This window comes from Mus caroli, unplaced genomic scaffold (assembly GCF_978045245.1).
Source record: "Mus caroli unplaced genomic scaffold, Mus_caroli_1 scaffold_4, whole genome shotgun sequence".
NCBI classification, from domain to species: Eukaryota; Metazoa; Chordata; class Mammalia; order Rodentia; family Muridae; genus Mus; species Mus caroli.
In genome coordinates, this window is record NW_028227259.1 from 39723189 (window position 1) to 39736738 (window position 13550).

At 53.0% G+C, this 13550-nt stretch overlaps 1 protein-coding gene across 2 annotated transcripts in view; it reads left to right on the forward strand.

Moving 5' to 3' along the window:
• The first annotated feature begins 346 nt into the window (after window positions 1-346).
• Crmp1 (collapsin response mediator protein 1) overlaps window positions 347-13550 on the forward strand; it is a 50527-nt gene continuing 37323 nt past the window's right edge. The window contains exon 1 of one of the 2 annotated variants that reach the window (XM_021162273.2): window positions 347-808. In XM_021162273.2, coding sequence (XP_021017932.1) covers window positions 428-808 — 381 coding nt within the window. In that variant the 5' untranslated portion in view covers window positions 347-427. Of the gene's footprint in view, window positions 809-3994; window positions 4397-13550 lie in introns of those variants that run through there. The other variant, XM_021162274.3, reaches the window with a different exon arrangement.

A 13550-nucleotide genomic window follows, 5' to 3' on the forward strand; every position in this document is an offset into this window, starting at 1 on the left:
AGGTGAAGCTTAACCGTGTGTACGTGCGTGTGTGTATGTGTGTGTATGTGTGTTGTGCACCCGCGCACCGCCCCCACCCCGTCTCTGCCCGCGCCCTGCGCTCCTTCTAGAGGCGGAGAGCCGGGTGCGTGGAGGGCACTGCGGCTCGGCCGCCCGCCCTCCGCGCTGCGGCTACCGCACGTCACCATCCTCCCCGCCCCGGCCGCTGTCCCCGCCTCCGCGGTCCTTTGTAGCTGGCAGTGGCGCTGGTCTTGGTCACCGTAGGCTCCGCCCCGCCCCGCCCAGGCCCCGCCCCTCGTGGGCCACGCCCCGGCCCTTCCTCCCTCCCTCTTTGCCCGACCGCAGTCGCGCTTGGGCCGCCGCGGGCCCGCACCGAGGCGCTCAGCGCGGAGCCAGCGGTGGCGAGAGCTGACCGCCGGAGACGGGGATGGCGGAGCGGCGGCGCGCGTGGAACACGGAGGACGACCTGCCGGTGTACCTGGCGCGGCCAGGCAGCGCGGCGCAGACCCCACGCCAGAAGTACGGCGGCATGTTCGCCGCCGTGGAGGGCGCCTACGAGAACAAGACCATCGACTTCGACGCCTACAGCGTGGGCCGCCGCGGCTCCGCGCGCACACCACGCAGCGCTGGACGGCCCGACGCCGTGGGCCTGCCGTGCCCCGGCGGCAGCGAGGACACGGCCAGTGATGTGAGCGAGCCCTCCGGCTCTGCTGTCAGTTCGCCAGGCGATCGCGATGACAGACCGCCGGCGTTGCGCATCCGATGTCCTGCGCCCCGCGACCTGCCACTCGGCCGGGACAATGGCCAGGTACCCTCGGGGCACGTGGGCCGGACGTGGGGGGGGCGGGGCCCTTGGAGACCCAGGGCTTGGGTGGCGCGAGGGCGAGTGTGGGGGCCCCGCTGCCACCAGGTTCTGGGGGACTGCTACGTCCCCTCCCCCACATCATCCTACAAGAGGTTCAGAGAGGTTGTAGGATAGGCCAGGGTTGGCCAGCATAGCCTCAGAAAGCCAAGCCAGGTTCTGAGAGGGGAAGTAAGTTGCTGCAGCTGCCGCTAAGGGACCTGTAAGGTGAATTTAAGCCTCGTTCTCCTTCTGGGGTTCTGTGAAAAGGCGAGCATTCTCTGTCTTCCTCCATCTATCTATCTGTTCACCCAGTGATCGTGGAGCGCTTAGGCTGCACCTGGCTCTGGGAGAGGTTCACAGAATGACTCTTCATACAGCTGCTCCCGCCCCTCCCTGGGGGGCGGGCGATGTGGTTAAGGGTTCAGATGCTGGGCAGTAAGAAATCATCCAGGACACTCCTGGATGTGTAAGTTGGAGGCGAGCCCGGGATTTGAACCCAGGCATATGGACTCCCCGACTTCCGAAAGTGAGGAGGGACCTCAGGAAAAGACATGACCAGGGCTTGGGCCTTAGAGATTTTCTTCCCTAAGTTTAGAATTTACCAGGGAATACGGATGGTCAGACAGAAGAGTCCTGGACAGGGTGGGTGAGGTCAGAGCCACGTGTCTGGGAAACAGAAGTTGGAGCAGCTCTGGGAAGCTGTCCCTTGAGCTCTGGGCTGGGCTGGCTCGGCAGCCTGGCCCCACCCTCCAGAAGTTCCCTGGCTGGGGAGAGAGAGCTGTGGACTCATTTCAAGAATTAAGTTCAATCAGGTCGAGAGTAATCAATAAATGCTTGCTATGGAGTTTTATCATCATTCTCGGTTTAATTAATTAATTCACCCTTTCCGTTAACACTATGAGAGGCACAAAGTGAACCCAGAGGAAGAGTTTGAACAGTACTGTAATCTGGACAGGCGTTTTGAAGGAGAAGAAAATGGGCTGATCTGAGGGCGGTGTTCTTGCTTCTGCTCTGTCGCCTGCTCGGGAACTCTCCATGGTTCTGAATCTGCTGCCTGGGAGCTGGAGGCAGGGGTGAGGACCAGGGAACTAGCCAGAGTCCAGTCCCACATCCCTTTATCTCCTCCTTGGTAGTCCGACCTCGCGTGGGAAACAGGCTCTCTAGCTCCACCAAAGGCTTCAGGGCTCAGAAACCCAGCCACGCCACCTGGAACCTGTCGAGATGTTTCACCTTCTTTCAGATGTCTTCATCTGAGACCCGGGAGTGGCAGTCTGTTCTCTGCTTCCCTCAAAGGGAATACCACGGAGGCGAGTGCTCTTTGTGACTGGCCTGGAGCTGTCCTTCTGGCTTCATGGCGCTGGTCAGGGTCATTCACACAAGCTTTGTCTCCCGCTTCACCATGGACGACCGGGTTGATGTGCCTTAGCGTTTCTGGACCCTAGTTGCTTCACCTGCTCCTGTGTTCTTCCCACCCGGGTCCCCTCTGTCCTTTCTCCCTGGCTTCTTAGGGACCTGACAAAAGGCTGCGTCTGAGGCCTCCCAAAGCACTCTCTGGTAGGGACTTAGAGCAGAAGAACTCACGGCCCCGCTGGATGGAGTAATTTACTTTCTGAAGATCTCAGGGCATGGGTTGCAGAGGGCTAGTGATATAGGGTCAGCCTTAACCACTCCAGCAAAGAGTGCCCGGGCCCCTCCCCCGCCCATAAGGCTCTTTCTTGGGAGGGAGGAGGGGTTCCAACAGCGCAGGCGCAACATTTGTGGTTGCCAGAGGCCGATGGCTGTAAAGCTTTGTACCGGCAAAGTCTGCATGGGAGCAGCAATCTGTTTGGCCAGTAGCGAGTAGGGCTCCTCCCTCTGACTTGCACGTGGTCCAACCCCTCTCTGTAGCTTGCCTGCCCAGAACCCCCTAGCTGACCCCAGGGGATGCCCGGGTACCGGAACCTATGATTTATTGGCGAGGAAAGGAATCCAGGAGACAGAAGTGTGCTGCTGCCATCCGCAGCTTCCGGTCATTAACGAGAATTTAGGGGCTGGAGCACAGGCGGGACTTAATGAGTAGAGAACCCGCTTCGCGACGCTGCCCTATGGCAGCTAATTTACGCTATTTTATCTCTGCAAGCTTCAGTTTCCTATCTGTAAAAGGGGGAAAAAATCACAGGCTAGTGTTCCCGGATATAAGCTGTTCTATCTCAGCCTACAACCCTTCTTGGTCTCATGCTGTGGACTAGGTAACTGGTTTTCTCCACGTGGTGGAAGGCCCCAGCGGGGTCCAGAGTTTTTTCTGTTCCATCACCTCCCTTGGCAGTCCGGAAGTGGAGAAGTGGGTCTATCCACAGGGTCAGTGGAGGGATTGTGCAGGCAGGAAATGAGCTCATTGGCAGGGAAATGGCTTGCTCCTGCCTGGGGACAGCTGCCTAATATTTTGAGCTGGGGGCTCCCTTGTTCATCTTTTGTTCTCACTTGGTGAAGTTTTGTCCTGGCTTCTTGCCCACCTGTCCCAGAGCCACATCGGGACCTCCCGGGCTTCGAACACTTCAAACGATAGTCAGGAAACTTCCCACATTTCTTCCCTGTCCCCAGAGCTGTAGAGACTTTAGTACCTGTGGTCCAGCTTTCCAAGCCTTCACTGCCAGGCCATATTGACAGGCCACTGAGAGGAGAGAGCAGATGAAGGGTTAGAGCCCATGGCCCATGGGTTCGCGGCTAGCCCCTTTCGCTGCTTTGCTTCTGCCTGGGAATGGAAATGGAGCGGGTAAAGAGGTGAAGGCCCTGGGGATGGGTCTGGGAAAACGAGTCATCCTTAACTGAGGTGGACTATTCAAGAGAATAGCATGAATGAAGATCTGGATTTGGATATGGAAAGGGGGTGGAAAAACGGAGACCATGGAAGAACTGGCCAGAGGGGGTCCTTGAGTGCGGTCCTGGAGGGCCAAGGATGCTTCTAGCAATTAGGGTGGGTGCTGGCTCCTGGCTCCCACTTCCTCCCAAGCACAGGTCACACACACAAAGATCAGAGACACCTGTGGCGCTGCCCACTGCTTTTGCCCCCGTGTCCAAAGGCTGTTTGTTTCTTGCTTTTAAAACACCACTCAAAAGCATATTCTCCTAGTGGCGTGAGCGAGGCCCCGGCTTAAGCGAGGGCGCGGGGCGGGGGTCGGGGGCGGAGTAGGGGAATCGGAAGGGAAGCGCTTCCTGGTTCGAGCCGAAAGGGGCGAATCCGGTTCTGCTGCCGCCACCGGGAGGAGCTGTCTGTCTTCAGCGCCCTCCTCTCGCCCTGCCTCTCCCTCCTCCTCCCGCCCTCCTTGCCAAGCCGGGCGGTGCAGGCAGCCGGAGCAGCGGCGGCGGGCCGAGCAGCGGGGAGTGGGCAGCGGTGGGAGCCGAGCTTCTGTCCTTTCTTTCATCCCTCCCTGGCCTTTGTCGCCGCTCTCACGAGTAGCGCCGCCGGGAGAGACCAGGGTAGAGCGCCAGGCAGACGTTAGTTCCAGCGGCCGGGCGGAGGGCTCCAGAGGGGCCATGTCTCATCAGGGGAAGAAGAGCATCCCGCACATCACCGTAAGCGCCCCCACCCTGCCGCAGTGCTTTGTGGCTTGAGGGTGGTCGCCATCAGGGTCCAGACCCATGGGGGTACCACAGGGACGCCCCCGGAGGCTTCCTGCGTCGCCGCGAGTGGGGCGGGGCCCGTCTCGCCGAGGCCTCCCCCTCCCCCTCTGGGGACAATGAGGGGGAGCCCCGCATGGCAGGGCGGGGCTGGAGTATCCAGTCCCTCTCTCTGCGGGCGTGAAGCCCCCTCCCTCCTCAGGATGTGCCCGGAGGGTGGCGTGTGCCGGGAGGATGGCGTGGCCCGGAGGATGCGGAGCTGAACAAAAGAGGGAGGGGCGCGGGGCCTCAGTCCCCCTCCCTCGGCCTCACTCTAGGATGGGGAGGGTGTGCCCGGCCTAGTGCACCTGGACCCTGAGTCATCCCTCCCTTGCACCTTGCAGCCTTCAGAGGAAGGAAAAAGATGCGGCTCTGCACTCCTCACTTATTAATGGGGTGGAAGGCCCGAGTTGGAGCTGCGCCATGATGGATGCACTGCTTCCTTACCTCACTGCAGCTAAGAATAGCCAGGTGGTCCATACTGCAAGCTGCGGCTTCTTAAGGGTTAACCGCAGAGGCTGAGCAGCCCGAAGGTGGGGTGGTAGTATGCGTTGAACATCTGGGCTGTGTCCTTGGGTGTGGCCGGAAACAAAGGAGGCCGGGTCTTTAAGCTTTGTCTAGGCGGGGAGCGAAGGGTGATGAAGTCAGACACTACATCCTCCACCGAGTTCCTGCCTGGTGTTAGAACCAATAAATAGTTGCCCAGAGATGGCAGCGCAGACTGGGGTGGCAATGTTGGAACATCCAGTTTCTGGCAGGCTGGATTCCCAGAGCTGTTATTCCCCTGGGTGTCTCTTGAGATTGGAGGGTGGAGTTCAGGTCAGGGACAGCCCCAGGAACTCTCCAGGATGGCAGCTGCGGGTTAGAGATGGGTGCTGACTTTCCTTAGGCACACGTCCAGTGTGATACCCTGCTAGTTTTATGGCCCTGGGGAGGTCTTCTCAGGGAAGTGCTGTTAGGAAGCAGGGGAAGGTTGGCAAGTAGACTGGGAGTATGGGTGAGAAAAGTGGGGGTGGGAGGTGGGGGTTTGGGGGGAGGGGGGTGGAAGGAATCCTCGCCCCACCTTTGTTTTGCACTGTCTGGCTTTCACCCCATCTGAACTGAGCTTCAGCCCTGGCCAGAAGACCTCTGCTGAGCTCCCACCTACAGACGAGAGTAGGCCTGGGGACTAAAACATAGGAGATGACTTGGCGAGATTGTGATGTCCATTTGGCAGACAATGAAGGAAGAAAGCCTGGGATGATTTGAACAGGTCTCTGTTGGAGAGCCTGCTGGCCATGGGCTTCTGTCAGAAGAACTGAGGCAGGTGATGAGGTGGGGCTGATGCAGGGACCAATGAGTCAATAGCTTGGGGTTCCTCTGTGTTGTGTGCTCCTGGTGGATCTGAGCTTCAGGGCACGGGTATCTCCGGTTGAAATTCAACAGATGGCTGCTAGGCAGGTCTCTGGGATGAGTTCCTTTGGAGTCAGTCCTGTGACTCTCAGTCTGTTGAGCTGTAGGGCCATCCTGCTGTGACCTTCTGCAATGGAGATGAAGAGCTCAGCCCTTATACCAGATGGCTGTGGATATGTGTCCTGCTATGGTGGCCTTTTGGAGCCTTGCTGCTTTGATATCCATGGCAGATTCCCTCCCACGCCCTCAACAAGCCTGGCCATCCAGGCAGAGCTGTTAGTGTGTTGGCACACTTGACAAGAAAGGCATGGCCTATCTGCTGCTTTAATCCTATATGCAAAGCAGGAAATCCACTTGTGGTACAATTGCAGAGATGTTCCATCAATCTCAGGAGTGGTTCCAGTGAGCATGGTGAGGAGGGATGCAGAAAGGCTATCTCATATGCAAAAAAGAGGCCCCGACAGGGCACTTGTTTCCTTGGCACACCTTGCCTATCCCAATCACAAAAATTTGTGGTTTTAAGGGGAAATAAGGCTGGATGTGAATGGCTCTACCTTGTAAGACCTTTCCTATGTCTGGAGACCTTTTGCTAATGGTGCATAGACTGTGATGAGCATCAGGTTTCCTTTTTTAAAATGCCACAGCCCTTACCTGTTCCTCAGCAGTCACCGGGTAACTTTGTCTCTGCTGGACACAGGGAAGTTGGAAAGGAGATAGCCTTAGCTCCTGTAGTTAGCAATAATTCACAGCTACTTCATAAACGGTGGTGGGTAGAGTAAAGGGGGAGTAAGGGGTTTGCAGGCAACTCCAGCAGGTATGTAGAGGATGGGGGTCAAACGAGATGGCTTTTGGGGGAGGCAGAAGGAAAGCCAGCATTATGGATCCCCATCTCCGCTGCCCTGTGGCTTCTCTGGACACTGAAAGCAAACCTTGGGAAAGTGAAAGGGGCTTTAAACAGCCTGAGGGGAGGCCCGAGATGCAGGCCACAGAAGCAAACAGAGAACACAGCTGCAGCCCCTCCTGCAGGGTGCTGGATCCCTTCATGGGCCCCTGGATCTCTGTTATGGGGAGAGATCCACAGAGGTGAAGATCTAGGCTTCAGTAGGGAATTCAGAGTTGTGTACCAGAACAGAGAACACAGGGGACACCCAGGCCAGATACCTTATGGACAAACATGGAGATGGAATTAGGAAAATGCTCTACTCCAATTGGCTAGGATGTGGAGTCGTTTCTTCCTTTGAGTATCCCAATCCTTCCTGAGATGATGGGCAGGTTGGCCTGATGGAGAAGGAAGGTAGGAAATGCACAATTAGTCTCTATCTCTAGGGTCTGTTTCAAATATTGATGAAGCTCTTTCAAGGGTGGATTTTTTTCTGTAATGAATGGCACAGGTGGGGGTTAACATAGCTGAAACTGTTTATAGATACCCACTGTGTTTAGCAAGTAGAGTATCATGGGTGTGGCTCTCAGCAAACAAAGGCACAGGGCTCCCTGGCCAGGCAGAAACTCTTGACTCCCCCCCTCCCCAGAAGAGCCACAGAATGGGGGATGCTTGTTCAGCTGTGTGCATGGGGGAGTCAGGGCACTTGCTACTGAGCTTCTGATTATTATTAAAAACAGGACTCACAGCCCTTGCTGTAGTCTACATGACTTCCATTATCTCCCGCAGGGATCTTACAACCATGGGAAGAGGGCAGCCTAAGGGTGTTAGCATCAGTCAGCATCGCTTCCCAAAGAGCAAACTGAGGATTGAAGGCATGTAATGGCACACCGAGGTTTTTGCATTGGGCTATGGAGGGAAAAAAAATCCACGTTCCAATTTACATTCAAGCAGGCAGAGTGCATGGGCTGTACTGTTTGCTGAGAAAATCACCGGGTGGGTGTGTTGGTATGTGCTTGTGTATGTGAGTATATGGTTGTGTGTGAGCGAATGTGGGTGCATATCTAATCAAACAATGAAGATGAGAGAAACTTATAATGGGCTGAAATTTGCAAAACATGTGGGGCGGTGGGGGGAGGGGGAAGAAAAAAGAAAAGGAGCTGCTTCCCACCCCCTCAAACAAAAATGAAACAAAACAAACAAAAACCCCCATCAAACCTGTGAAGATTTGACCGTCTGTCCCAAAGAGGACACTTGGAGTAGATGTTCATTTATTCCCTGAGTCTTTGCACAAAGGATTCAGGCAGTTGCACAGTTTGGCAAATGGGCTGGGAGTCGCACACCAGTACTGAGGATCTGGAAGCAGCAGAGGACAGTGCACCAGGGCCACTGTGGGACTGACCCAAGCTTCTGTCATTTAGGGCAGAGACAGAAACCCTTACTAGCGTGGGGTTCATGGGCGGGGAAAGGTGAGCCAAATTCTAGGGAAAATTACGTTTATTACAAATGAATTCTTAAGGAGGGTTTCAGAAGGGACACAAAAGTGATAGGGCAGTGTCACAGCACAGTGACACTGTCACCTTTGAACTTTCATTCTTTTAAATAATTAAAACATTTTTTTTTAGAGGCAGGATCTTACTCTGTAGCCCAGGCTAATCTATAATTTATTCTGTAGCTCAGGCTGGTCTCTACTATCGATATTCTTGTTGAGGTTTTCCAAGTGCCTTGTAACAATTATTTTATGAGTTCATTACGAAGTGGACTTGGTCAATACTCAACTCATGGGAAATGTTCAATGTCATACCTTTACAGGTTGAGAACTGCTGGTAACATAGTTAGCTTCTTTCTCTATACTCATGAACTCCGAGGAATGGAAACTTGACTCACTTTAGTGGCCAATATTGTTCCCATAGTGACTGCACATAGTGACTTACCATCAGTGCTTGCCAGCAGTGCACACACCTAAAGTAAGGACAGGTTGGATCAGAACATGCCAGGAGGAACTTAAGGACCTGGTCAGAAGCAATGGGTGGCTTCATGGATTTCACAGTGGCATAAGCAAGCAGTTAGAACCGCATAGGTGAGGTCTGGGTTGGGAGGAAGGTGGGGATTTTACACAGCCGAATCCGAGGGTCCTGAGAGAAATCTGAATGTCTGGGCAGCTGGTGATGCTTCAGGGTTGCAGAAGTTGGGGTGCATTGAAGTAATAGAAATGACAGGGCTTCTAAGATTGGGGCAGACTCCAAGAAGGTGTCTGATCTTAGGCATACCACTTCCTCCTCTTAGATCTTGAGTTCTTTTTCTTACTGTGTAATACATGAGGTAGTTGGGGTTCAATGTTACAGGGCATTCTGACACTCTGTGGGTCATAGGAAGGAGCTGGAAGCCTGTGAGCTGGGAGAATGGTGTGTTGGAAGACGCAGTTACAGGTTTGACTCCTGGGAGCTCACACAGTCTCTCCACACATCGGCCTTTCTTTATGGCCATGTGAGTGAAATGAGACAATAACAGTCAAATCCTCCATCACTAATGAAAGAAACTTGTGGGATGCTGAGACTAGTTTCTGTGCAGGGTAAACACCCCATGGGTGAGCCGTCAGCATGACCATTGTGGGACAGTGTACAGGTCAGCTTTGAGCTATATAGCACATGACCCTGAAATCTCGCTCATGCCACAAGCTGTGACCTTGTCCCTGCTGCTGCTGTTAGAAGGAGTCTCTGCCCCATGCATCTCTTTAAGACCCAGGCTGAAAGAGGAACAGAGCATGGAGATCGGGAGCCTAAAAGACCTTTAGGAACTTCTGGACCATCATGGCTTATCTTATATTTAAAGTCGTGGGGCTGAGCCCAAAGTCAGTATAAACCTGGAGTCAGCCACCAGAGGTCACACAGGCCAGTTCTGGTGTGGGAAGAGATGCTTGTAATCATCTGTTGAGACGGATGCTGAGCTCATCAAGAGTCATGGGGAAAAGGTGCGGGTTCTCAGGTGGGGTTTGCTCCCAGGGTGGTTAACATTACAGGTTGGAAGGAGGGCAAAAGGCATGGGTCATGTAGAGAGGGAACCATGCAGAGGTGTAGAAGAGATGATGTAGCAAGGAAAAGGTAAGCTATTCCACCTGAGGCTTTTCTCAGCCCGAGGAACCGAGGAACCATCTAGAGTTGGACTGCAGGTCAGTGACAGGGTTTACAGACTGTTTGAGCATCCTCTGTCTGCAGAGCCCTGAGCGCTCACAGGTGCTGAATACAGCCCAGTTTCCTGCTGTGAGCAACCCCCCCCCCCCAAAAAAAAACCAAGAAAAAACCCAAAATGAGGCATCTGGTGCTGACAAGACAAAGAAGCCTCAGAGACCATCCCCCTCCTCCCAGCACCAAGAACTAGGTCAGGGCAGTGTACAGTAGGGTGATGTGGAAGGGTAAGCCTGTGCAATCAGGGCTGCTAAGGGCCTCCATGAGACAATGAAACATGGCTGCCTACCTAGCTGGTGATATTTGGTATTTAAACCCTCTAGGAAATGCTGCTAGGTTTTAGACTATTTGTGTTTTCTGCTTAGAAAGACTGAGAACCATTTCCCTGGACAGTTATGTCTAAATCCCAAATTTTGCTCTGAGCAAAGTCAACTGTGAATTGGTGCTGGTGTATTCACGAACTGTGGCGGGAGCTGGGATACTTGAGTCAGAAGTGATTCAGCAAACATGAATGGGGCTGGGGTTGGGGGTGGCTCAGCATGTGAAATGCTTGCCACACAAGGTCTGAGTCTGTATCCCTAACACCCGTGAAAGCACTAGATGCAGTGGTATTCTAGGAAGTACTGTGGGTGGTACCTATCTGTAACTCCAGCTCTGGGGAGGTGCACCATGTGGTGAGGTAGGCAGATCTCCAGATCTCATGAGCCAGAGCCTAACCAAACCCAGGTTCAGCGAGAGAGCCTGTCTCAGACAATAAGGTGGAGAGCCATGGAGGAAGAGATCCTCCATCAGCATCTGGCTGCATGCATGTGCATGTGCATGTGCATGTGCATGTGCATGTGCATGCATGCATCCACATGAAAGGAACACATTGGTGCCAGGCTGTGTGAAGCTCCCAGTCCCACAGACTTTACTCAGCCCTCTGCTGCACGAACCCAGAGCTCTCCTAGATCAGGAACACCCTCTCTAGCACTCTGCCTTTGCCAGCAAAACCTCTGTTTTCTAAGGAACACTGTTCCCCCCTGGGATGGGGAGCTGTGAGCTCTTTGGTTAGTTTCTCATGTCCGTATGTTCCACTTTATCATGGGAGAGTCTCCCCTTCTCATCCTCTCAGAGCACCCTGCATCCTCAAGAGCACCCTGCATTTGCCCATTCATCCAAGGGATTCTACCGTATGGGTGGATAATGGAGTCCACATGCTAAGCCTTGTTTCTTGGCTGAGTGAGCTTTTAGCTGCTCCTGCAGTGGTTCTCCTTCAAACCCTGCCTGTGGACTTAGCTCTGAGCTAGTTTGCATCATGAAGGTAGGGAGAGCGGCATGAAGGGATTTAGAAATGGGGGTGGTCTTCCAGAGTGAGACCTGAGCAGCAGGGAGAGGGCGTATCTGCTTTGCCAATGAGCTTAGTTATTGGCTTTAACAATGGACAGCACTCTCTCAAGAATGTTCAGAAGTCAAGTTGAGACACAGCATGTATGACTTTACTCCCAGGGGCTTGACTCAGTAATAAACCCGATGTCAGAACTGGGTCAGTTCCAAGGTAGACTCAATGGGTCTGATACAGAACCACATAGAGCAAGCAGATGGCTGCTTGAAGAGTGTGGTGCCTATCCTCAGGCCTGGGTGGTATACACACATGTGCAGACATGCATGTGGTTGGAGACTGAATTCAGAGTGTCATGTCTGCTAAGCAAGGACTCGACCACCAAGGTATATATTCTTAGTAGAAATGTGCTTTTTGTCATAACAGACCCTGAAGGCTCAAGCCCTACATTCTACACAAATATTTGAATTCTGTAACCTCTAAGTTGAAGGGAACCTTATAAATGTGGGGGAGGTTTTCCGTGTTTGTGTAAGAAAATGCCAACATGATTTATTTTCCTAGCTTGTGCAGGAATTCCCAATCCCTCCTCCTAGAATCTTTACAGTTACAGGTCACACTTCATAGGGCAGCTGGGCTTGCTCTGGGACAGCTATGCTTGGGATGTGTGTGTGTGTGTGTGTGTGTGTGTGTGTTTCTTTTGTGAAGTGCCCTTGTTTCGCTTGAGAAATGACTCACTCCTCTGCCCTCTTGCTGCTCTCAGAGACGGTTAACCTTCTCAAAACACCGCAGGTCATTCTCTGTGCTGAGGACAGCATCATGTTTGGCTTCTCTTCCTTTCTGTCCCAGTTTGCTTTCTATTTCCGTGATAAACACTCTAGCCAAAATCTTCCCAATTTAGGGAAGAAATGGGTTTGTTTGGCTTACAGTTCCAAGTCATAGTGCATTGCTGCGGGGAGTCAGGGCAGGAACCGAAGCAGCCATCAAAGGCCGGTTTGGTTGGTGCTCTATGCAGTGTGACCTCTAGCCAGGGAACGTGCAGCCAAAGGAAGTACAACAGAAATCATGGAGCAACATTGAGTGCTGAGTTATTCACAGGCTCAAGGTCAGCTTGTTTCTTTCTACAGCACCAGAAACCTGCCCAGGGAATGGTATCGCCCACAGTGGGCTGAGCCCTTCCACATCAGTTAACACTCAAGAAAATTCTTCATATGCTTATCAACAGGCCTGTCTGATCTGGGCAACCCCTTGATTGAGGATTGAGACTCTTCTCAATAGGGTAATTGACAGTTAAAACTACAGTATTCCCTCCCCCACTTTTGTTTTTTTTTTTTTAAACTTAGCTTTATTTCTGGGCATATAGAGTAATAAATATCCAAAATAAAACTCAAAGGATTTGGCACTGAATTTTAAATTAGTAAGATAAGGAACATTCGTCCTACTTTTCCAAATGCCTCAATGCAGATGTATGGCCCCAAATCTTGGATCTCCTAGGCTGGTGTTCAGTGTGTGGGCAGCCTCCAGGCTTCTAGATCTTATCCTGGTAATCCTACAAAGTTGGAGCTCTGACTACTTCTATTTACAGAGGAGGGGCACAGCCTGCAGAGGCAACGTGGGGTGGGGGTGGCAACATGGGGTGGGGGTGGGGAAACTGTGGTCTCAGCACCAAGGAAATAATCCCTATTCTATGGAATAAGGCAGATAAAGCTGAGCTGAAAGATGGAGCACCTTGGATGTGCTAGCCAGAGGTACAGACCTCACACTAGGGAGAGCTCCATATGGTGCTTCTGGAATGACAATGGGAAGGCTGGGATGTGTGAGCTGAGTGGACCTGGCAAGTGGCCTGTCCTTCAGAGATGGCCCAGGGAGGGGCACAGGTGGTGTTAATTGGTAAGTATGGTGTGTCTTGGCAGTGAAAAGGTAGGTTAGGCATGGAGGAGCCTGCTCCGTTCTGCATGAGGAGACACTGCTGAAAGGTTGTGAAGAGGGGTGAAGACAGTTTAGTTGGGTTTGTGCTTCAGAAAGTCACTCTGGTTGTCATGTGGTAGAAACAAGAAAGGTAGAAGGGAAACAGATGTGAGGGCCAACCTAGGACAGGTGCATCAGTTGTCTGTGGAGACGTTTCTCGAGTGGACAGCGCTAGGGTCCCCATTTATCATGGTTTGCCACCTTGGAAGCTTCATCTGCAGTGCATTCATTGTGTTGGACATGATCTCACAGGCGATAACAAAGGGAGTGGGGTTGACAGAAAGTGGTGATGCCATGAAGCCACACCCTTCTGAGTGAATTGGTGTA